Source organism: Colletes gigas, unplaced genomic scaffold (assembly GCF_013123115.1).
Source record: "Colletes gigas isolate AHSC1104 unplaced genomic scaffold, ASM1312311v1 Colletes_gigas_Sc00011, whole genome shotgun sequence".
Lineage (NCBI taxonomy): Eukaryota > Metazoa > Arthropoda > Insecta > Hymenoptera > Colletidae > Colletes > Colletes gigas.
This window is the reverse complement of record NW_025106640.1, coordinates 9086428-9109548: the sequence shown is the minus strand read 5'-3', so window position 1 is coordinate 9109548 and position 23121 is coordinate 9086428. Positions and strand designations below refer to the sequence as shown.

General features: G+C 48.2%; 3 protein-coding genes across 3 annotated transcripts in view; 2 read left to right on the top strand and 1 right to left on the bottom strand.

The window, feature by feature from the left end:
• The window catches only part of LOC122398226 (protein bicaudal C homolog 1-A-like), a 37058-nt gene extending 21265 nt beyond the window's left edge, over nucleotides 1-15793 (top strand). The window contains exons 10-20 of the mRNA XM_043397923.1: nucleotides 4918-4987; nucleotides 8391-8470; nucleotides 11091-11306; nucleotides 11496-11735; nucleotides 11814-12032; nucleotides 12104-12404; nucleotides 12474-12860; nucleotides 12940-13295; nucleotides 13378-13609; nucleotides 13715-13834; nucleotides 13929-15793. Coding sequence (XP_043253858.1) covers nucleotides 4918-4987; nucleotides 8391-8470; nucleotides 11091-11306; nucleotides 11496-11735; nucleotides 11814-12032; nucleotides 12104-12404; nucleotides 12474-12860; nucleotides 12940-13295; nucleotides 13378-13609; nucleotides 13715-13834; nucleotides 13929-14047 — 2340 coding nt within the window. The 3' untranslated portion in view covers nucleotides 14048-15793. The remainder of the gene's footprint in view (nucleotides 1-4917; nucleotides 4988-8390; nucleotides 8471-11090; nucleotides 11307-11495; nucleotides 11736-11813; nucleotides 12033-12103; nucleotides 12405-12473; nucleotides 12861-12939; nucleotides 13296-13377; nucleotides 13610-13714; nucleotides 13835-13928) is intronic.
• Nucleotides 15794-17308: 1515 nt separating this feature from the next.
• On the bottom strand, nucleotides 17309-18642 carry LOC122398253 (peroxisome biogenesis factor 2). The gene is made up of 3 exons (XM_043397964.1): nucleotides 18501-18642; nucleotides 18316-18367; nucleotides 17309-18223 (listed from the first exon to the last, which is right to left on the bottom strand). The coding sequence occupies exon 3, from the start codon at nucleotides 18208-18210 to the stop codon at nucleotides 17341-17343; it is 870 nt and encodes a 289-aa protein (XP_043253899.1). The 5' UTR covers nucleotides 18211-18223; nucleotides 18316-18367; nucleotides 18501-18642; the 3' UTR covers nucleotides 17309-17340.
• Nucleotides 18643-19239: 597 nt separating this feature from the next.
• The window catches only part of LOC122398247 (stress-activated protein kinase JNK), a 75433-nt gene continuing 71551 nt past the window's right edge, over nucleotides 19240-23121 (top strand). Inside the window, exon 1 of the mRNA XM_043397956.1 lies at nucleotides 19240-19377. The gene's annotated coding sequence lies outside the window, so the exon portion shown is untranslated. The remainder of the gene's footprint in view (nucleotides 19378-23121) is intronic.

Here is a 23121-nt window from a genome sequence, read left to right as displayed (position 1 = left end):
AAGATTTTATTGACAATAAAATCCATTCGCGCGCAGCTTTTAATCTAATTGTATAAGATAAACACGGGCAAATTCTTCGGTATCTTAACGATACCAATAAGCAGTGTCAAGGCTGTCAAGAGTTTAAATGTTTTCAAGAGCGTCGATGCATTCGAGGCTCCAAAGGCTTGGAAAACGTTTCGGGACTTTAAAAATATTCGTCGGTGATCGAAGTGTTCGAGACTTTTGAAACATTTCAGATCTGAAAACAGCTCGTCTATCGAATGAAACGTAATAGTGTATCGGTATGTATCGGCGAACAAACTGGTGCTGGCATGTTGCGATTACAATGTTGATCGAAGATTAAATTACAAATGTTTCGCCGTCGATCGATTAATGCGGACCAATTCCGCGCAAATCCGATCGGCACGGTGTTAATAACGCGTGTTATCTATCCGCATCTACATATTTATCGCCACGATACGCGAGTGCAAATTATAGAACGTCTCTTACAAAGTAAAAGACAAAACGATCGAATAATTCTCTGTTTTTCCATGGTAAGCAGCGGATAGACGCAGTTAGATAAGTCGCATTATTGAAATAGAGACTTCCTGTTTACTTCGAAAGGACTGATCCGCGTTGTTGACTACGCATATTTCCCTCGATCGAACGAGCACTAGTAGCTCACCGTCTTTCGGAAAACGCCCTGTACGTCGTTGCATTCGCTATAAAACGGTTGTCCCGCGATATCTCTTTTTCACTCTCCGATCAAAGTAACTGGCGACGCACAACTCCAACCTGAAACCCGACCACGGCTTTCGACAGGTTTGCTTTTAATTCTATCGTGACATACCGTTAACTAGAATTTCGTGGATTTTCGAGTAGTCGTGTTTCGTATTGTTATCAGATTTTCGGGGTTTCTGGCCCACCGCGTGGAGGTAGCGACGAGCAACAAGTACGCGTCGTAGAACATGTAGACAAATGCAACGAACCGATCGTTCGCCAACGAGTTCGAAGGCAACGTTCGCGCTTATCCTTATCGTTGACACGTTGCGTAAAAGGGGGCCTGGAAATACACGGCTCGATTATTTATAGACCGGGTTTACTCGCAACTTGGCGCTACATGCTCGATCCCGTTCCCCCCTGCCTCTCCCACTCGCGTTAAAAAACATTTGCGTTCCATACGGAACGCGTTGTCGTTGGCGAATTAAAGAACCGTTCTGTTTTTCATTTACATTTCGCTCACGATATTTCTACCAGTCACGGGATCGAAATAAACCTCTGCTTTTTCCACGGCAAACCGAACTTTCCGCTCCATCTTTCGCCGCCATTTTTCTCCTCTTCTCGTTATTAAATCGGGGCTGCTTTCTTGCTCTAACTTCAACTTTCTGTAAATTAAACTGATCCTCCACGTTTGTGGAACACGCGATTTCTATATCGCTTCTAATCGCGTACAGACACACGTAAACACTATTGTTGGTAACAATGGTCACTTACAAACACGAGTACACGTAAACAATTGCCTCTTATATAGGCACGTAAACTTAATTTACAAAATTCAAGTATTTAAATTCTCTATTTCGTAAAGCAATACTGCAATCGAGTTTTTGCAACGATTAATACTAATTTCGAACGTCGAGGGGAATAAACACTTTGTTGACTGTTCTGCGTCACTTTTAATGCACTGTTAAACGATTACGGTTGAAAGACGTTAATATCGCGTCTCGTGAACTCGTGCGATATGATGAAACCTCCAAACCCGTTAAATCACTTACAAGATACACACCAGCGTCACGTGATTTTATACAAATTTACGGAGGTTTATTTCCTTTACAGTTGTTAGGTATGGTCCATGGTTCACGTTTCACGAAAGTGTTTTTCGACAGAAAATTAGATACGCGCGAGAGATAACTAGCGATGGGGCTAATCAATCGGCTCTATCGATATCATTTCATATCGCTTCATTCCGATACCCGAGGATCATTTGATTCTTTAGAAACGTCACAAATTTCTAATTTATATAATTGCAAATTGAGTAATTTATAAGTTAAACTTGTAACTCGACTCGCTTATTTAAAACGATTAATTAATAATTCTAACCGATTAACATTTATCAATATTTATTACGTGCAAAGGTTCCACGATTACGTCACTATCATATTTTGTAGGAGAGTACGTTGAAGGATAGCAAAAACGTGATTCGAACAGAAACGTGGAAAAGAGCTACAACCGCGAATACATTTGTGAATTAATAATTTCGAGCGAATTGGGTGCGTTTAACGGTAAAACTTTGATCGCAACGAAGCATAGACGATGTCTTGCGCGATTCGAATGCGCCATGCTTCGATGTACATACTTCGCGATCATCAAAACGTAATCGCATCAGTTCCATCGCTAGCGATAACAGTGTCTCTCCAAGTACTTTAAAAACAACTGCAAACTCATCCTCGCATTTCCGAAGGCGACGCGCGTTTCGCATTCGCTCATGTGACTCGACAATAATGTATTTCGACCTTTATCGTCGTATTTCGAGAAAGTACGTTGGCACAACGCGTACGTTATGTATGTTCGAAGATAAACGCAAAATACCTTTTCATTTACCTTGCATTTATTTACGTATCAAAAGTACCACATAGATTAAATTCTCAAAATGCTTTGCTTTTTATACAGATTCAGATTTCTCATTGTTCGATTCCTAGATTGTTTCTATTATCGGTGTGCATTTCTTGGTTTCTTACGAAGACTATAACGTTCGTTTGGGCGACGGCTTTCCAGGGTCGCGTGTTTCGTGAGTCAAGGGAGGAATTCGCTTGGCGTCGTTTTCCAAAACGATCCGAGGTTCCCTCGTGAAATATTTTGAACGAACCGCGGGGTCCGGTGTTCGTGGTCTTCCCGAAATACCGTGTTACACGCGACATGTAATTTTAGCGAGAGTCACTGGACCTCGAGCTCGATTTATCCAACGCAGCCTTCGCTGCCAACTTTTCCGGATCTCCGAATCGATCGTTTCCTCGGCGTCGATCGATGGGAAGCGCAACGAAAACCGTCGAAGGTTGATCCTGGTCGATACCTTCGTCCATGGGGTACCTGGTCCGGTCGTTTCCTAGTCACGGTCGACAACGGGATCATAACGCGAAACGATGCTCGAACGGGAAAACCCGAAAAACGCGAATCTTTATTTATTAGACTTTGTTTCTTAATTTTTGATAAACGCGCGATAGGATCGATGGTGTACGCGTTGTTGGTATCTGCCTTCTTTGGAAATGTATCGGTATCGAAGATCGATAGCAAGTAGCCGCAAGATAGATTCGCGCAGATATCGAAAAAGAAAATGATACTTTATTATCTGACGGCGATAGCATCGACGAGCTATTAATCCCCGCCGCTAGTCATTCTTCTTCGAAGAAAAAGTACGGTCACCCGTTGATTTCACGCTGTCGCCGGGCAAATATACCGTTCCGCGCGTTTATCGAATCCATAGTTTGCGTTTCGCGTCCAATTTCCTCTACCGAGGTCTCGGGTTTCCAGAGTTTTTGCAACAACACGACTTCGGAAATAGACAGAGTACGCGGAAATATGGCTCTCGGGTCTCTGGATTTACCTCGACAAATCGGATCGACATTTATGGTCTGAGCGTTCCAGGTAGCGTCCTCGCAGAATGCATTTCGACCTGAGATTTCTGTCCCTCGACCCGATTCTAACAATTGTCGGTTCGGAAAATTCTTTTGCATCGGGTCACGGAGGTACCAATGGATTTATTTACCAACAGATACGAGAAATCCAATGCGTACGATACGTCTGTATTTTGTTTATTGGTCGATCGAGTGGTGGTTTTAAATCGACGAGGACCGCAAAGGGTTAAATCGGTGGAATCGGGGGAAGGGGAGGGCTGCACCTGTCCGAAAGGGAATGGAAGTTCCACACAGCTGGTTCGCGCGAAAGAACTACCTGTTCGTCCGGGTCTTTAAATCGTTCAGCAGCGTCGGGTCGGACGACGGAGGGGCAAGACGAGGCAAGGCAAGGCAAGGCGAGGCGAGGCGAGGCGAGGCGAGGCGAGGCGAGGCGAGGCGAAGCGAGGCGAGGCGAGGCGAAGCGGAAACGAGCGAGAGATTGTCTCCGTCGGTCGGAGTCTAGGTTATTCGACGGCATTCGCGCGGTCGGTGGTTCCTCGGTCGGGTTGGTGGAAGCAGGAGGCAGAGAGACAGAGACGTACGGAGTCGTAACAACCAGGCGAGTGGGAGGCGGTTCACCGAGCCGTCCCGTTACATTATCTGCTGTTAGTCAGTCAGTCGTGCCAGCGATCCCGACGCGGTAAAAACGAAACGCGTCGCCGGTCGTTCGAGAGATCGTTTCTGCCGAGAGAACCCCGCCGGTCATCGTGAACACCGTTTTGTTCGTCGAGTACGGAGGTGCGAACAGTGCGCGCGAAACGCAATACGCGATCGCGTCCGGTTACGTCGAGAGAGGCGGTCGGTGGTCTCGAGCGAAAGGATCTTGGATTTTCGTGGCGAAACCCGCTGGAAAAATCGTCGATCCGGCCAGCACGCGATGAAGTGAACGGGTAACCGGGATGTCCCGCGGGTCTCGATAGAGTCGAGTGAAAGTAAATACACCGAGAGCTCTTTCTACCCCGGTCCGAGCGGTTCGAAGGGATCGCAGTCACCATGTCCAGCCTTCTCTCCGCCAGCCAGGATACTTGAACCGTGACCGCGAAGAAAGTGTCGAGAAAAAGCCGAAGCCGCCTAGCGATTCGCCCCACGTTCAGTTTTGCCTACCTTTCCGATTCCACCGAGTCGCCAGGGAACCCTCGAAGGTCGATCGAGACGTAACCGTCGGCAACGATGACCGTGGTAACGTCGAGCTTTCAACGGTGCTCGCACGAAAAACGTTCTCTTTTCGAGAAATGTCCGGCTGACGACGGTCGTTTGCTTGTTGCAGGTTATGGAGGAAACGAACACCTACGTTACATGGCCGTCCCGGCTGAAGATCGGAGCAAAGTCGAAGAAAGGTAAGCGGCTCTGGTTGGTCGTTGGACAGCGCGCGTAAACTCAATACTGATCGTCGAGATCAAAGTTCCCGACGCGTATCGGAAGGTGGATCCGCGGCGCGTTCGCGAGTCGAAAGGTGAACCGGGTGTTATCCGAGGGAAAGTTTCGAAAGACGCGCGTCTTCCACCCGGAAGACGATCACGACGAGGGGGTTCGACGACTCTGGGCGACCTTGGCAGGCCATCGGGTCCGTTGGAACATTCTGATCGAATACATCGCGACGAGTGTTTATCGTTTATCGACCGAACCTCGTTACACACGTACGGCAGGCGATTACGTCAATCCTGGGTTGCGTCGCCTTGGCTCGATCGCTGACGTCGGTTGTACCTACCGTCTTTCCTCGCGACGGCTATTTACGGCTCGTCCACGCAAATTCTCCCGCACATTCGCGTCTCCTCGATCTCCGAGAATCCCGTGGTCGCGTCGTCCCCGTATCGATACGGAGGACGGTGGCCGTTCGCGAACGCGGGATTAATTAGAGCGCACCCATTAATCGAAAGTGATTACGAAACGACTCGCATGCTTGGTCTGGCGCAGCAGCGCGTGTCGTATCGGCCAAGTAAAACGCGACCGGGTTTGCACCGCGTAGAAAACTCTGCTCGCGGAAACCTCGAAACGCGCGCGTCCTCCGCCGCTCGCCGTGGAAACTTTTCGGTGATTCATCCCTTCCTCGTGACCCGAACAGCTGTTGCGTTTCTCCTCCTCCTCCACCCCCTCCATCCTCCTCCTCCTCCTCCGTGCCCTCCCACCGAATAGACCGATTGTGCGTGACAAGACGCGTAACCCGGTATAAATAGGTCCCCGAGCGTGTCCCACCTCGAACGGAATCCTTCGCCGAAGGAAACTCGTTGCGCCCGATCGGAAAAACACGAGTTCGTTTCGCTCGCGCCACTCGTATCGTCGAGCACTCTCGCTGGATTCGCGAATCGCGAATATTGTTGTTGTTCCGCCGAGAACCGTTATCTTCGACGAGAATTATTAGTAAACGAAGCGACTCGATAAGTTCGGTCGATGGGGCCTCTGTTCCAGTTCGATCGAACGGTAGACTCGTCCGCGTGACTCTACACGATAGAATTATTCTACTTTCGACTCCTTAAAAGGTCGTCCGCGAGCTGAACCGAATCCGTATCTTCTTTCGGCGATCGTGAAATTATACAACCGTTTTTTCACCATGAATTCTCCCGACCGTGACTCGCCCGCCCCGTAATCGACCGATTCCCTCGAAAGTTCCACCAGACGTTTCCGCGTCTGTGATCCATTTCGATGGAACTATGGAAATTTCGCGAAACGCGTCATCCTCCGAGGGTACCTTTGTTCCTCGATAAAAGTCTTCCACTTTCGTTTTCTTTAGAAATCGATCGCCATAACGCGACGAGATCTTTGGATCGTCGGCGATCAGTGATTCATAAATGCTCGACGACGCTTTGGAGAATAAACCTACGCGTTATTCGTCCGTTTCCACTGATTTAGACCATAGTTATCTCTAGTTTCAGCCATCAGCCATCAGCCATTATTATCATCATCGAATAATGCCCTTTTCCACAAACTTGTACAGCTAGATCAGACGCAAAGTCGATTTCGGGCAACGGTGCCTGTAGCCTCGAAGGCACGGCGAAATTGTGGCGTTACGAAAGTTGGTTCGCGATACGCGTGACGGACTTTATCGTCGTTTGCATAGGGGCACGATACGTTGGGCGTCGAGATAACTCGAGCAACGCGAAATGGTGTATCATCTGGAACAGCGTTTCGTTTCGAAAACAGGCGTCGCTATCTGCCCGAACGAGACCGTTTAGACCGTCGCTGTGTAAAAATGTTTATCAGATTGTCGGAAGTACTCGAACGATTATGAACTAGAAGATGCTGCCTTTGATATTTACGACGATAAAGCGTCAGCGGGTAACTATCGATCGCGATCGATAGGGCGTTTATCTAGCGCGAGCTAATTACAGCGAACGGAGATTCCCGAAGGTCGCGCGCGATCTATTTCTGGGTCATCGTTTCGATTCGGACCGAGTTTTCTCCTCTTAGCAACCGGCGCTGTTTTTCTTCTCCGTGGCCGGTATTTTTAGGCGGATCCGTTGGTATCGATCTTTGCGAAAAATTCCGTGCCGCGATGTTTACGCGAACAACAGGCGTGGCTCGTTCGCGGATGCGGTCATCGGTCCGACAAAATTGTTTACGCGGTTAAGAAAGGCACGGTTTTCATCGGGCGACGAGTTTCCGCGGCTTTCCCTCGACGAGCTCTCGATTACGACATCGCGTTCACGACTTCCTGCTTTTTTTAACGCCGGTAGCATCGTGTCGTCGTGTTTTCCAGCTCGCCTTCCTCGAATGTTCCCTTCCTTTTCGCGAAGCAACGCCATTAGTTATCGGTCGGACCTGACTAATACTCGTTAACGTTCGTCATTATGCTAAACTTGATTCGTAGAGTGTAAAAAAATGATCAATTTTACTTTACAAAGTACTGGAAGAACCAACATTCTCGTCTCGTTTCCGAGTAAAGGAAAAAATTGAATTTGGTCCCAATTTCCGACGCGATTCCTTCATAGTTCAAGTGTGAGAGTTAAAAATAAACGCTCGTCCGTGAAATGCAAACGAGTGGAATTCTTTTTAAACGTATTTAAATGTCCCGTGTAAAACACGACATGAATATTTATACTGTTTTTGATAAAACAACTCGCGCCTCGGAAATAAGATGGTGTAACGGCTATCAAAGTGTTAATTACGCGAATACCCATCCACAGTTTCAGAAGAGGATCTAGATTATTAAACAATGGGGATTTCCAAGGATAATGTATTCTTCGATAAATCATTTTAAGTAAAAATCGATCTTTCTTCTTGGATTCTGTATTCACGATATAATCCAGGAAAATCTCTGTAAACCGCGTTGGATTGGGAATGATCGATCGACGATTAAACAAATTACGTACCGAATATTAAATGTACTCGTCTCGAAAGTTTCGAGCATTTTCCAACGACGAGTTATCTCGTCATCTCCGGGTTAAAAGGTTAAATATGGCGTAGTTTGAGCCGATCGATAATTTCCGTCGGAATCAAAGTTCGGTTTATCGCGTTGGGATCTGCGCGACGACGATCCTCGAATCGATAGATCGCCGACGGTCACCGGTTACCTTCCCGACGACGACACGTAAGTAATCGTCCTCGACTTTGGAGCGTTTCGTATCCAGGAAGAAACGACGTTCGAGGAGGTTTGCGCTCGGAGAATACTAAAACCGTTTCCTAGTCGCCTTTCGTCTCGTCCGTGAGCGCTCGTCGACTCTCGTGCCCCGTCGATCGGTTGCTCGTAATAATAACAACGTATTGCCGCGCTGTTGCATAATTTGTTTCGCCGTTCTTTTACAGATCCGCATATAAAGGTCGCGGGTCGACCCGATGACGTGCGAACCGCTAAGGAGAAGATAATGGAAATTTTGGACACGAGGGTAAGCTAATCGACGATTTTCCCGTGATTTTCTCCATTTTCGAGCTACTCGACGCGTTGGTCTCCGCGGAAAATCTTGTACTCGACGACGAGAGAAAGATAAAGCATCCGGCGGTCTGGTGTCACGGGCGTTTCACTGGTTTTTACCGAAACGTTACGTCAGTCGCGAGATTAGCGACGACCTCGTCGATCAGCTTTTGACTTTCAGCATGGCGAATTGATCGGCTCCGTACAAACATTTCTCCGGCTCTTATCGCAGATAATCCGCCCGGACGATAATAGAAACTTGCGCGTAACGAGTCCTTTGTAACAATGTGCCCCGTGTAATCGATATCATCGCCCGATATTGATTTTTTCGACGCGTCGTTTTCTTTCTTTCCGTTCTTTTTTTTACTCCGCTTCTTTTCGTTTAGAACCGCGCCTGGTAAATTTCCGTCGTATCGCGCGTTGCTATTTTTCGTGGAAAAGTCTCGCGGGGCTTTTATCAGGCCGATCGAAATCACGGCTCCGCGGTGGAAAGTCAACACTCGTACAACATCGAGAGTCTGTCGAGGCTCTCGATTAGATAATTTCGTACGTTTAATTTATAAATACGCGTATCCAAAAATACAGAATTATCTGTATTTCTTTTAAAGAATCATACGATTTTTCAGTTTTATCGAGCGAAACAACATTCACGATTCCCCGACGTATACGTTTCGCTACCTCCCTCCCCCCTCTCTGTCGTTCGGGAATATAATTTACGTACGGATAGTTCGCGCTCGTCGTGTCGTTGAAAATGTTTAGGGAAAAGTGAGTTGCCGCTAAAGAGAAAATGCTAAGCAAAGTCGAAGATAAGATAATAAGATTTATGTATGCGTATCGCGTACGTAAATCAGTCTTCTTGCCGTACGACTCGGGCCAGATATTTTCAAAACATCGATTGTACGCGATCGGCCATGAAATTAATGTCAGGTTCGCGTATCGATGCCTCGACGTACCTGTGGACTCTTTCGATACAACGTCTAATATTTTCTAATCGTCCGCGTCGATGTGCAAAAGCCGATCGAAAAGTCAGGCGCGTAAAAAGGATCGTGTACGTTCGGCTCGAAAGGAACCGCGAAAGGCAAAACGAGCGTAAAACTAGAGTCTTTGTTCCCGTTTGTCGTTTTACGGTAGACTAGAGGCAACGGTTGCGGGTCAACGCTCGGATCCAACAGAAATATCGCCTGTAACCGCGCTCTCGCATCCTTTGATCCCGGATCGCGAAACTTTCGCCCGGTTCTACCGGCATCTTCGGCACCCGTGGCTCCTTGTTTTCTAATACGATCTCGCGGTTTTCTTTTTAATTGACGGTCGCGTAAGCAGCGCCGAGGAGTCCGACACCACGTAGGAAGAAGTAATTCTATTTATACGCGGACGTTGTCTCGCGAATTCCCAGCCGAGAAAGCGAGACGTCCTATGCCGCGACGATTCGGTTCGCGTTTCCTTGCCCGCGTACCGTTATCCCTCTGAGCCCCCAGGCTTGCCCGCGGGCTATCCCTCCCGACCAGCGATGGCTTCGACGGACCGACGATGCATCAGTTCAATTTGTTCCATTACCGAACCGTTAAAAAAGTTTCTTGTCTGGCGTAACATGCATGGTCCCAGGCAGAGTTCTAACGCGATTATGATAAATTTATTGCTTTCTAAGCACCTTAGCGGTTTGTATGACTAACGATCGCAGGTCGTAGCCGTTGGTTACGCGCGATGACGTTGAAGGAATCGTTCGATAAGAAATACTGGTCGGTCTGTAAGCCTTTCCGGGCGTATCACGGCACGATTTACGCCAACTGTATTACCAGTTGTCGCTAGGCAGCTCGAGCTGCTCACCTGATCGTACAAAACGCGCACCGGGATCGAAAGCTCGAGCGTTCACTTTCCTCCGGCTCGCTCGGAGACGCTGTAAAACAGCGAGCGCGTTGCACTCTCGACACCGTTACCGTGTTGCGGCTTTTACATAACGCCCGGATAGCTGCTACAACGTTTCGAATCGCGCACGGTTCTGCAACCGGAGTCCTACGCGCGTACGCTTGTAATTAAAATGGGCACGGATCGTACTAGATTAGAATAAAGCTATATGGGTGGTAAACGCGCGGTCGGTCATAAGACGCAGCGTTACGGTTTAGGAACCATGGTAACTCGCAGAGAAATATCTGTTCAACTTTTACAGCAATCGTGGTATCGTTGAAAATATTATATAAGCTAGGTTTGCTTACTTTTTTGTTCACACTTTCCAATGGATATTTCGTACGGTCGCCGCTGGATAGTTCTTCCGTACGTTAATAATAAAGAGATTGAAGTACGATTTAGGCGACCGTCACGCATCGGGCAACTCTTCCTCGTGCAACGCATTACACGATGAAACGCAAACATTAGGTAGAAAGTTGCTGCGAATATTTCGTGGAACGACCGTTGTTACGTATAACTGGCTGTAATTGTCATGCTGTGCCGTTAATAGCTCTGCACTTGTTATTATCGCCAGTCCGTGTGTAAATTTATAGTGCACGGTTTGACAACGTCTCGTGGTTGTTTCTCTCCGGCGCAATTTATCAAAATTTATTGCCCCTTTCCTTGAAAAACTGTTGATATTTCGATTGCAGCAGAGCAACAGAGTAACCATGAAGCTGGACGTTAGTTACACCGACCATTCGCACATTATTGGAAAGGGCGGTCTGACGATTAAACGAGTGATGGAGGAAACCGGCTGTCACATTCATTTCCCGGACAGTAACCGTAGCAATCACCAAGAGAAGAGTAATCAAGTCTCCATTGCTGGAGAAATGGAGGGTGTCGAGAGAGCCCGTGCTCGAGTCAGGGTAAGCCGGATCGTTATCGAACGGGATCGTTGTCACAGCCTCTTTTAACGCGCCCACTGTCGGACCAAATTCCTGAAATTTTCCACATTTTTCGCTCGAAAACACAAAGATGAATCGTTAAACTGTAAATGTTTCGGCAGTTCTCAGATTCAGATCCATCAACGCGTTAATCGTTCGTCGTGTTTGCAGAATCTTACGCCCCTGATATTCTCGTTCGAGTTGCCGATCATGGGTTCCTCGCAGACCGTTCCCGACTCCACCTCCCCGTACGTGGTTAAGATCCAAGAGAAGTACAACGTACAGGTGATGTTCCGTACGAGGCCAAAGTTGCACGCCACCCTGGTCGTGGTGAAGGGCTGCGAATGGGAGGTGTCGCAAGTGAAGGAAGCGACCGTGCTACTGATTCACTATATGTGCCAAAACTTAGCTGTAAGACTAACTCGATCGCTCGATAAATATTGCGTTCAAAATTGCCAGCATTTCTAGCGCGGTCTTTCGTGTCCGTAGAGTCAAATACAAGTACAAATGTCGATGGAGATCTCACCGCAACATCATAGCATCGTGCTGGGGAAGCAGAGCTGCAACTTGAAGATGATCATGCAGCGCACAGCCACGCAAATCATGTTCCCGGACGCCGGTGATCCAAACATTCCCAGTTTGAAGAAGAGCAACATCACGATCACAGGTGGCATCCATAACGTCTACTTGGCCCGACAACAGTTAGTGGTAGGTCGCGTTTGTTCGCGCGATTCGGTTATTTAGTATTGGAAGAGCTCTCATCTTCTTTGAAATTCCAGGGCTCTTTGCCGTTGGTTTTGATGTTCGATCTACCGGAGGATACTATGCCGTCCGTCGACACGGACCACATCTCCCAGCTGATGCAGACGTTGGACGTGTTCATAAACGTTAGGCACAAACCGAAGCAAAGCTCGCTCTCCGTGATCATCAAGGGAATCGAACGTAACGCCGGAAGCATTTACGAAGCGAGGAAACAGCTGTTGGGCTTGGACGAGCCGAGGATGCACGCGGAGATTCCAGCCACTTATCATATCCCGAACGCCGGTAATGTCTTTCAGGGAAACACCATCAACGGGACCGGTAGGCATCGTTGTAAGATCGCTTCGCGCCGAGTTTAGTTCGATTCTACCAATCTCTGTACACTCGTAGGTTCCAACAATATGGTCGGCGGCAATCTGTCGGAGAACTTGTCGAATTTGCTGTCGGTGAACACGCAGAATCCTCCGTACTGCGTGTCGCCGGTGTCCCACTCGCCGAATCCGATGGGCTTGTCGCCACATTGGGGCTTACCCTCGATACCGTCCATGTTCTCGCCTCTGCCTCTTCATCATACCTACCCGTATCCGCACCTGAACCACTTGCTGACCACGCAGCACGTGATGCACAACAACGCGATGTCTCATCATCCCCACGGAATGCAGAATCACGCGTACGCCGGCATCGGGCAACTTCACTCGAACGTGCCATCTGTTGCCAGCTTTCACAGTATTCACGGATTGAACGGCGGCTCGTTGGCGGACAGTAAAGAGAGCAGCGGTAAGTTTCCTCGATCCAGTTCTCTCGATCATCGTCGAACAGATGCGATAATTACGTTTCCTTCAATTTCTTTGGGCAGCATACTCGTCGCTGAGCAGCGTCTCCAGTTCTCTATCTAGTCCCGCGATCAGTCCTCGAAACGTGTCACCGGTCAATCCAACGGAGACTAGTCCTAATTTAGTAGGTGATTTATGTGGCGTATTATCCGACCTAACGGTGAACGATCGACGTGCACCCGGCTGCGAGAAGAAATCATTGGAAATGGCTGTGCAACAGAATCTCGCTCCCTTCGACTACGAGCAGAAGAAAATCTTAGCTGTGAAAGCGATGCAGTCGAAACCGACCTCCAACGAGTATCGCGTACCCACTTCCTCGTGGTCCGGCTACGGACTCAGTCAATCCATTCCTCCTATAAGCACGACCGACTTGATCAAGGTAAACCTAACGAGATCGAGACTGTTAGCGATCAATTGAGCCTGAAATTTACTAAATAAGAACGTGAATAAAATTTGAATAGCAGGAATTGACCACCTCCCATCCGTCTGATTTGTGGAAAGAACCAACGACGCCGGTGTTCAACAGAGAGATTGACTTCGGAATCGGATCCGGCAAAGACTGCGTTGGACAGATCGGCATAAGTTCCAATTACATGGAGCACACGCCGACCTCGCATCTAAAGAAAATCATGTCTCACAGATACAACGACTTGACCAGCATGCTGACCAGCGTAGGATTGGAAAAATATAATCGTAAGTGATACTAAAGTATAATAGCTATGCATCCCGCACGCTTCAATAGTAAAATGCTTCAGCTTCGAGCTTGCCAAAACGTGCTGCTTGTTTTTTGTTCGCCAGGCCTGTTCTCGTCTCACGAGGTGGACATGTCTACGTTCCCCTCGTTGACGGAGAAGGACCTCAGCGAAATCGGTATAACCGCTTGGGGCGCGAGGCGCAAAATAATGCTGTTGATCGCTGGTACGTAAGCCGATCCTGCTTCTTTTTTTTTGTCGGTACGGTCACGGTGATTTGTCCAATTTCCCATCACGACGGTCTCTCGTTTCTCTTGCAGAGTTGAATAAACGATCTAGTCCATTTTGCGGTAGCGCCGCCCCGGGCGCGGAACGCAAGGCGACCACGTCGACGACTTCGACCTCGATGGAGAAGTGCAATCTAGACGGCAAATGGTAAACAGGACGAGGAGCAATGTGGCGAGTCTCGCGGCAATTAACGCGAATCGGATGCGACACCGGATCTATTTCGAACTGTTGTACTTAACTGTTCGCACTGCGCTCGCGCGCGGACAATCCCATTTCAAGATACAAAAGAATCCAGAATCGAAATCGAATTTACGCGGGCCAGCCCGCCGACTCGACAGTAGGGGTCAAAAACAAGTATAATTAGTAAGTTAATTTGCGATTACGAGGCGCCGGACGAACACATCGAATGATTCTTTTTTTCCGATCGAGGACCGTTTCCAACTCTTTTTTTTTTTTTTTCATTTTTTTTTCCTCCCCGCGGTCCTCGGTTTCGCGCGCTCGGACGGCGCCTTAGGTTAAGGAGCTCGTTACTACTTTCGTTTCGTTAACTTTTTTTTTACGTTGCTGGGAGCCCTTTGCGCGCTGTCGATCGCATCGACGACGCGCAACGGCTTCGAACGATCTTTCCCCGGTCCAGCGACGCTCGGGCGGATCGACGCTTCTCGTCGTCGACTCGCCACGGTGGGCGTCGCTCGACGGCGCGTTCGTGTATCGTGTGTGTTGTGTGTAACGGTGAAGAGGTTCGTGATGTGGCGTACAGTGTAAATCGGTGATAACGGTTCGATTAGATTAACGAAGCGTCGAAGAAGCTTCGGTGTTTGATACGCGATGGGCGGGGGATGTCCCGTGCGTTCAGCGGCGTTTCGCCCTAGCAAAGTTAAAATATTTAATCTCGACTAAGCTCGAAATCCGGCGGGCGGGCAACAACGCCTGCCCGCAGCCGCATTTTCGAGTTTTACAAAGTAACAAAGTATTTATTATTCACTCGCGAAATACGCTGAACGCACGCCGAGCTACTGCAAGAATTCTTTCCACGTTAAGAACCGGAAGGACGGACGTTGCAAGCTTTGAACGTTCGAGGACGCTTCGAGTCAAGTACGGAGAATGGATACTTGCCTCTTCGCGGATTAATGTCATACGTCGTACACTATCTGGCAAGTGCACGTCTCGGGACAGAACGTTCGTTCTTCGTACTATAAATAACGACGTTCAATACGACTCGAGCCTCGAAGTATCCTCGAAAATCTGATTCGAGTTCAACTCGACGATTAACGTTCCCCACGTTCGACGAGTCTTTTGCAGCTACAAAATCAATCGTAATCGATCGATCGCGCGATCGATTACTTCGGGTGCGTCGTAAGTTCTCCACACTTTTCTTTTTTTTTTCTTCTTTTTTTTTTTTATGCCGAAGTACTGGATATGCATGCACTCGAGGAACGCTATTTTCGTTGCAATAAACCGTACGCGCGCGTTCACGGTACAGTTTTCACAGTTTGCAATTTTACGGAAGTAAGATGTCTCGCTCGATATATAAATTATTAATATTTTAAACCCTTTTTTTTTTCTTTTTTTTTTTTGCACAAATGAAATAGAAGCGTTGGGTAACGAGCCGACGCTTCGCTCGCTGTAATTTGACAACATTTAGGGAACAGACGTATTCCGTCAAACGCGATCCAGGCGTCCAATTAATTTATATCGTCAGGTATACAAAATTGCTCTGTTGATCGGTAGAAAGTCGGAACAAAGTCTCGCGGCCGAGCTTTACCGGGAAATGCCTAGCGAACAATTTTACCGCTGAAAGTTCTTGACTAAGTCTTTTGTGAAGTCTTTTTATGCATAAATTATTCATTTTTGGTGCAGTACGATTGCGTGCTCGGGAGTAATCGAAATGTTAGTAGAAATACTATGTGTTTTCTACGCGTATGTGATGTAACAAGACTGTCCGATCGTTCCTGTTCCTCGTGTTCGTTTCCTGTTAAATATAGAACATGCTCGCTTCGAAAGTTTCTCGATCCGTACGATCGTTGCAACGATCGGACGACGAACTATTCGTGAACATGCTGTGCCCTCGTAGCGAGGAATTGTTGTTTTTGTCGTGGAACGTCGCAAAGCATCAAACTTGCAATGGTCGATCCCTGTTATCGAGCTGAATCCTGATCGATGGTCGCGAGATGCGTTATTTGCGCGCGTTTTTTTTCATAATTTTTCGCCGTGCGAGATCCTGGCACGATCGATCGGAATTCCATAAATTGTTTAGATAGATATGTCAACTGTTCTTCGATGTTCCTACCTAATATATATATATACATACATATACTAATTTTTGCACGATTTTGCGAATAAAGTAGTTGATATGGAGATTGAAAATTTAAAAAAATCAAGCGAAAAGAAAAAAAATGATATACGAGGACGCGACAACGAGTTGTTGAATGTTTAGCGTTCGCGCATCGCGATACAAATTCAAACGATAATTCGCCTTATAGTTTGTTTTTCCTCCTGACACGTTGCGAACGGCAATTTCGTGACACGTCTCTCTCTCTCTCTCTCTCTCTCTCTCTTTTTCTCTTTCTCTCTCTTTCTTGCGCGACGGACATGATAACATCGTTGCATCGCACCGATTATGAAAACTTTATTCGTCGCAATGAAACTTGGTGCATTTTTTAAAACGGAAATATAATACTAGGCGACGAGGAGAGAGGGCCGTCTCTAAAGTTTTCCATCCATCGAGATAATTCGGTCGAACGTGCCTTTTTGAAGCTACCGCGATCAACAAATTTAGTATTACAACAGGATACGGTAGCGTTAACTATATATCTCAGGTTCCCACCCGCGTTTTCGACAACAATAATTTGAGAACCGAACAACCGGAAGTATTTGCCAACGACTAATCGATTCGTCGCAACGTTCCAATCGCTCTCGTAGCGTTTACGTATTAACAGAAGAGAGAGAAGAAAAATGAAAAAAAAAAAACATTCCAACGAATAGAACCGAAACGAGTTAAAGGTTAAAGATGAAAGCGGATAAAACGAATTTAATTGAACGTATTTTCGATGTGTCCCGAAGCAACGATAACTCTTGCTAGATTAATCGAGAGACGTGCCCGCCCATCGAGCAACCGTGGCAATTCAACGAATAAAATTAACGAGCAACGTGGTACCGTTGCATATTGCGTTGGGTGTACGAAAAGGAGAAATCGTTTTACGATAACGCAGCATGATATTTTTATACGGTAATCTAATAATTCCGAGAAGCAACGAACATTATCATATCCGATCCAATTGTCGTTTGTTTCGAGGGAAACGTCGAGGAAATCGAAATGTTGTATCGAAGCGAATGAAGAAAAATTTTGTATTGCTATTTTTTAATAAAAAAAATATATATATACAATTATACATAAATATGTACAGGTCGGTAGATTCGTGTCGCTGTCGTACACAGTCGAATTTACAAAGCGTGTTCGAGCATCGGTGTCGGCGTCGGTGTCGGCGTCGCTTCGTACATTTTCATATTTTCAACGTAGAGCTGCGTGTCGCACGCTGGACATTGAAATTCGTTCGTGGCCGTGAAGTGAGCCTTTAAACAATAATAACAAAAGATGTGCTCGCAGCCCGCGTGCGTTGGCAAGATCGGAGAATCGTTGCAGTAGCAGCATTTGGTCGTCGAATCCATGGTGGGGAACGACACCAGAACCGCTGGTCGACTTCTCCGCGGGAAAATCCTTTTTAGCGCGTATTTCAAATAATGAAAGTTGATCAGCGGTAAACCGGTGGTAAATAACTCCATCAAACCGTGCCAAAGAAGTTCCCTGGTCATGTACGAATATCCGATGATTCTTGGCTTGTGGGTGGTCGTGGAATGACTCGCGATACCGAGGAAATATTCGATGATTCGAGGCTGCGTTCCGCGATGCAAGAAGATCAACAGATTGATAAATTCGAGCAGCTTCGCGACGTTCGCGACACGATCGAAGAACGTGTTTAGCGATTGATTCGAGGCGCCGGCCACGATTCTGTCACGCGCGTAAGCTGGCCCGATGGTTAAAATCAAGTACAGAATGGACTTTGTACGATCGATACGCTCGTAATGCAAATTGAGCAGTTGTTGGCCGAAGGTCGATTTTCCGCGACGCAGCGAGAAAAACCAGACGAAAAACTTGAGAAGCGCGTCGATCTCTGGCTGCCACCGATCGACGTTGCCTATCGGTTGATATTCCGTAATTTTTTTCGTTTGGCTTCTCAGCACCTTGTAGATTTCCTCGTCCAGTTGCACGGCGTCGATCTGGTTAACTCGCGATACGTAAGGCGACGCCGGCATTGCTGCTCGTTTACTGGAAAAAAAAGCAATGCGTATCGTTCCGTGAAGCGGCGTTCGAGGTCGTGGGGGATAGAATGCAAGGTTATAATCGACGAGATAACTTACTTTCGTTCTGGAGTTTATTGGATTTCAAGTCCCATCCTGCATGTCCCGTAATCTGCAATCATTTTTATTTTAATAGCGTGTCGTGTCTAGTTCTCGTGTTGCAATACTTTTCTATTCGTTTAATATGGTAGTATTAGTTGCGGAACAAGGATGTTATTATTATTAGTATCGCATTCTGCGCGTACCTCTGTTTGGAAGGTTATATTGCGTGAGATGATCGGTTCGCGGTTCGCCGGAAGTTGAAGAGCATCGATGTCACGATAGTAATCGAAGTCGATTCGTCGAGTGATCGAACACGTCCGGTGTACGTTTGGTTGACCGTCGTGGCTGGCGATAATGGTCAAGCAGCGAACGAAAAAGCGAGGTTAGGAAAACGGTGACGACGACGGCGGCGGCATCGACGAGGCGACGGTCCACGACTTGACACGAGTCGGCACGAGTCGATCCGTCGGCTCGGCTCGGTTTCGAGGACGTCCTCTCTACGAAAGCAGAGGAGGCATCGCGACACGCAACTTCGATTTCGAATATCGGGATTCCCGCAGTGAAGGAATCGCAGTCGCGGGGCGCGCGCGCGCGACTGCCCTCTGTTAGCGTTCCCTCGGAAATCACGTAGAAAAAGGAGCGGATTAGAGTCGCGCAGGGCCGCAGAGAGAAGGAAACAAGAGGAAAAGAGTAGTTCGGTCGGTAGACGGGTGTCGGTCGTTGTCAGTCGTGGCCGGTGGGGATCGCGCAGTGTCGAATACGAGCGAGGCGACCGAGGAATTTTGAGGTTAGCTCGAGGGACAGCTGTCGTAGCGAGCGCGACCGAACTCGAGAGTCTCGAGCCCGCGTCCTATCGCGTTTCGGGCTCCATGTTGCCGCTGGTGGAATGACGTCATCGAGTGTTGGTGCTTCGGCAGTGGGCTCCTTCCTCACCCGTTCTATCAAAGTTCTCCGATCATGTTTTCGTGATAAATTTTGAAGTTGTATTTGGTGCGGCAGACGGTGAACTCGGTGAAGTCGGCGATTCACGGTCGCCGATACGCGCTACCGTGCTCGGCTGCCACGCATCCACTACCATAGGTGAGCGCTAAAAAATTATATAATGTGCTTGTCGTTTTATACCGTGAAACGCGAACCCACGGTCTCACGGACCATCGATCCGCCAACTGACAGGTTAACCTCCGATCCGTCCGTTCGCTTTCCGCCGTCTCTTATCGTTCACCGTCGTCTCGCTGTCTCTCGTTCCTTCCGTTCGCGGAATAGTTGTACGGAGGAGTACGCTTGGCTCTCGAGTTCGCTCCGATTCCTACCGTTTTTTCCCCGCTTTCCCTCGTATCGCCGTGGAAAACCCGATTAATTCGACCGCGTTCTAACCTCTTATGGTGTCCCCGCATCGTGACCACGCATTGCCTTAAACCGCACTACCAGTCGACCGCGTTGCACGCGTTATTTTCGTGTCGGCCACTTGTTCGCGACCACCGATCGCTTCTCTCTCGTCCATCCGTCACACGGAGGACTCTAACCGGCAACGATTCACGTTACGGCGTACCTCGTCAATCTTCGCCGGTCGCGATCGATATCGAAAGCCCTTCTATTTTACTCCCAGTGTCGTTAACCTTTCCATTTGCTCGTCGTCGATCCGCGAAATCGGCCCGTAATCTTCCCGGTTCTTCCGTCCTCGTGGACAGTCGCGGGATCACCGATGCAATCACACGTATCGCGTATGCGTTTCAAAATAAATACAGAATTTTCTTTCGTTCGGCACGCGCCACGTTTCGTCCAGCTTCTCGAAAAATCCGATTCTTTTTACACGGTGCTTGTACATCGTTCGGACAGTCTTGTTCCTCGTAGCTCGAAGGACACCGATTCCCAAACACCGTCCACCGTGTACGCGGTTTCGATGGAAACTGGGCGTGGCGTGCAAAAATTTCGTTGCGTCGTGTATTTTTACAAGCGTTTCCTTCTCCGCGGTTCGTTATTTCGGAGCAGAGAAGCATTCGCGTGGTTCGCGATCGCAGGGGGGAAAATTTGCGCCAACGGATGCAGTGGCACGCTGTAAACTATACAGGGTGTTCTCGAGATGCCAGATCAAATCGTGTGTACATTGCCTGACAAACACGAGCACGAACAGACTTTGCGCGAAAGATCATTTCCAAACGGTTCTCGCAAAGGTGAGAGACTGAATTTATTAAGTAAGGGAATGTTTAAAAAAATATCCACAACCAGAGTGGTGAAACTGTTTCGAAGAATATTTAATTTCATATTCGCGTATATCACGCAGTTCTAATAGAGAATGATTGATTACTTCCGACCCGGAAGCGGAGGTCCGAAACCCCGAAAAGGCACAACTTGGAGACCTTCCGAACGATACCTAAATTGTTCGCTTTACGACACGTGCCCGGGGCGGTACAGCTGTCGCAAAATTCCCCATACACTTCGAAACATGCAGGCTACTAGCAATACAAGTTTACAATGATTTTAGAATCATTTTACGTGGTCCTTGCAGGATGACGAGTCACGTGGCACGATTTAATCGTATCGTTTGCTTGTCTCTCAACGAATGTTTACGAAGCTCACGATGACCTCGTGCTCGTTTATCTAATAGTTTAGAAAAATGATCGTACATTCGTTCCGACTTAAATCAAGATCTGCAGCATGTATATAGACCTAACCCAGATTAAACCGAGTCCATAAAAAGGAAGATTTAATATCGAATTTTGATCGAGCGGGACGTTGTCCCGGACTGTTCCTTCGGCGTATCGATTATCAGGGAATTTGTTTCGCCTTATTTGGTCATTTCTGGGGAGCATGGACAGGAAACAAACGCGATGCGCGTATCGATTGCAATCCTCCGATATCTTGGTTCCTCGTTTGCCGCGCTCTTGGCTCCCGACCTTAATTTATGGGCCGTACCGTGCGGTGCCGTTGACGCGGAAGACTCGTTCGTGCAAGCTTTTCACCGTTGTCGCTTTTCACCCCGGCGGCGTTATTTATCGGCGCGCGTATATCCGTTCGCCGACACTGCTATCCGCGAAACTCGTCTCGCTACGGTATTACGATGCGATTTAGGGTTTCGATAACTCACCGGCTCTTACTCCGTTTCCCGTTACGTGCCTTCTTTTCGCGATCGCGTACGCAAACTTCAAACCTCGCGACTTTGAGCTTTTCTGGGAACGCGTCGCGTTAGGGAGTTTCCCCGTCCGGTTATTTGTCGGTGGCCTTTCATCGGGATGCAAACGGTCGCTCGTGGTGATCGGGGCCCGACCGACAGGCGATTAATTAATATTTCCCGTTTTGGTCGGCTGTCCGGTTTCGCGGATCGAATTCTCGATAGACGGTTTGCATTCTACGTATCATTCGCGAGACGATCGACGACTTTTTCACGGTTTAGAAACCTATTCTTCCTAAACGCTTCTTGCACTTTGGCGAATTTAATGTACAGTTGTGGCAACGACTGGATCGAATCTGCGTTCGGTGGGCTATTTTTGACGCGAGTCATGGATCGTAAATTTACAGCGTTTCTTCGCCTATGACTATATCTGAGGAGACGGAGGTCCCTGTCTCCTTGTACCCGAGTTCTCGTCTTTAATTTACGAGTCCGCTCTATATCCTCCGTAAAACGATCGTCGGCCGTCCGGCCATCGACTGTCTTATCGTTGAACGGCGTTAACGAGATAATAATGGGCGATTGATTTGCGATCGATTCTCGTTAGTAGATATTTATTATTATCGCGAGCGATCCGCTTGAAATTTCGGGCAGCGAGGCGTCGGCACGGAAACATTGTCGCGAGTAAAAGTTCGTTAAAGTAGGCGAATTAAAGGAAACGCGCGCGCACTTTACCGAAAAGCTTGAAAAGTCGAGTGCCACTCCGGCGTATACAAAAAAAAGAAAAAAAGGAAAAACGTAGAAACGCTCGGGAGAACCGGACGATTAATTTGTTCGCTGGCGGTTCAGGTTTCGAGCGTATCGTTGCAACTTGTAATGCAGCCAAAGCCCTTTAAACAATTTCACGCGCTGTTGACTTCCCCCGGGCAGATACTTTTGCAACCGAGTTGCGATATCCAAGGTAGGAAGCGTAAACGATACTCGCAAGTTTTTGTTTGACCGTAGCGTGCTGCCATCTCGCGTATTTCGCGTTCCTCCGTATCGTGACCCCGCGGAACGGGGTCACGTGTACACCTAGCCGCTTCCTGGCGCTTTATCGCGTACGTCGGTTATCAAAACGCGATTCCATCGGTCTCCGGTTAACGAGCGACGGAATCAGCGTGCCCGTCGATCGTCGGTTGGTCCCCGGAGGTTGTCGTTTCCTCGAATCGATCGTAGGTTGCTCGGTCACCGATCGACGAGCTACAAAACGGTGCTTTTCGCGGAAGCGCGCGTAAAATAACGCGGCTTTGGGTTACGAGTTATCGAGAGAACGGTTAGTTCATTCTTGACCGAGAGACGAAACGGTCGGGAAAGTCAAGTTTCGCTCCGGCAGGGTAGGTGGTGGCGCGAGGCGTGGCGAAGTATTGATCGTCGTTGCGATTTCCCTTCCTTTTCCACCCCCGACGAACGTCATCCACCGTTCCGAGCCCTCTCGCTCTCTCGCTCGACCCACCTTCTTCACCCTTCGGGTTGCCCCTCCGCAACCCCTATCGCTGCTACTTTCACCTCCGTACCCACCTTCGCTATTGCCACCGGGATTCACCCTCCGGTCCGGCCACCGAATCTGCGCCTCTGCGCCTCTGCGCCTCTCCTTACCCCCCTATCCTCACCCCCTCCTCTTCTTCCCGTCCACGCGGTCTTTTAACTTCTCGTTTCCTCCTCCTCTTCTCGAAATT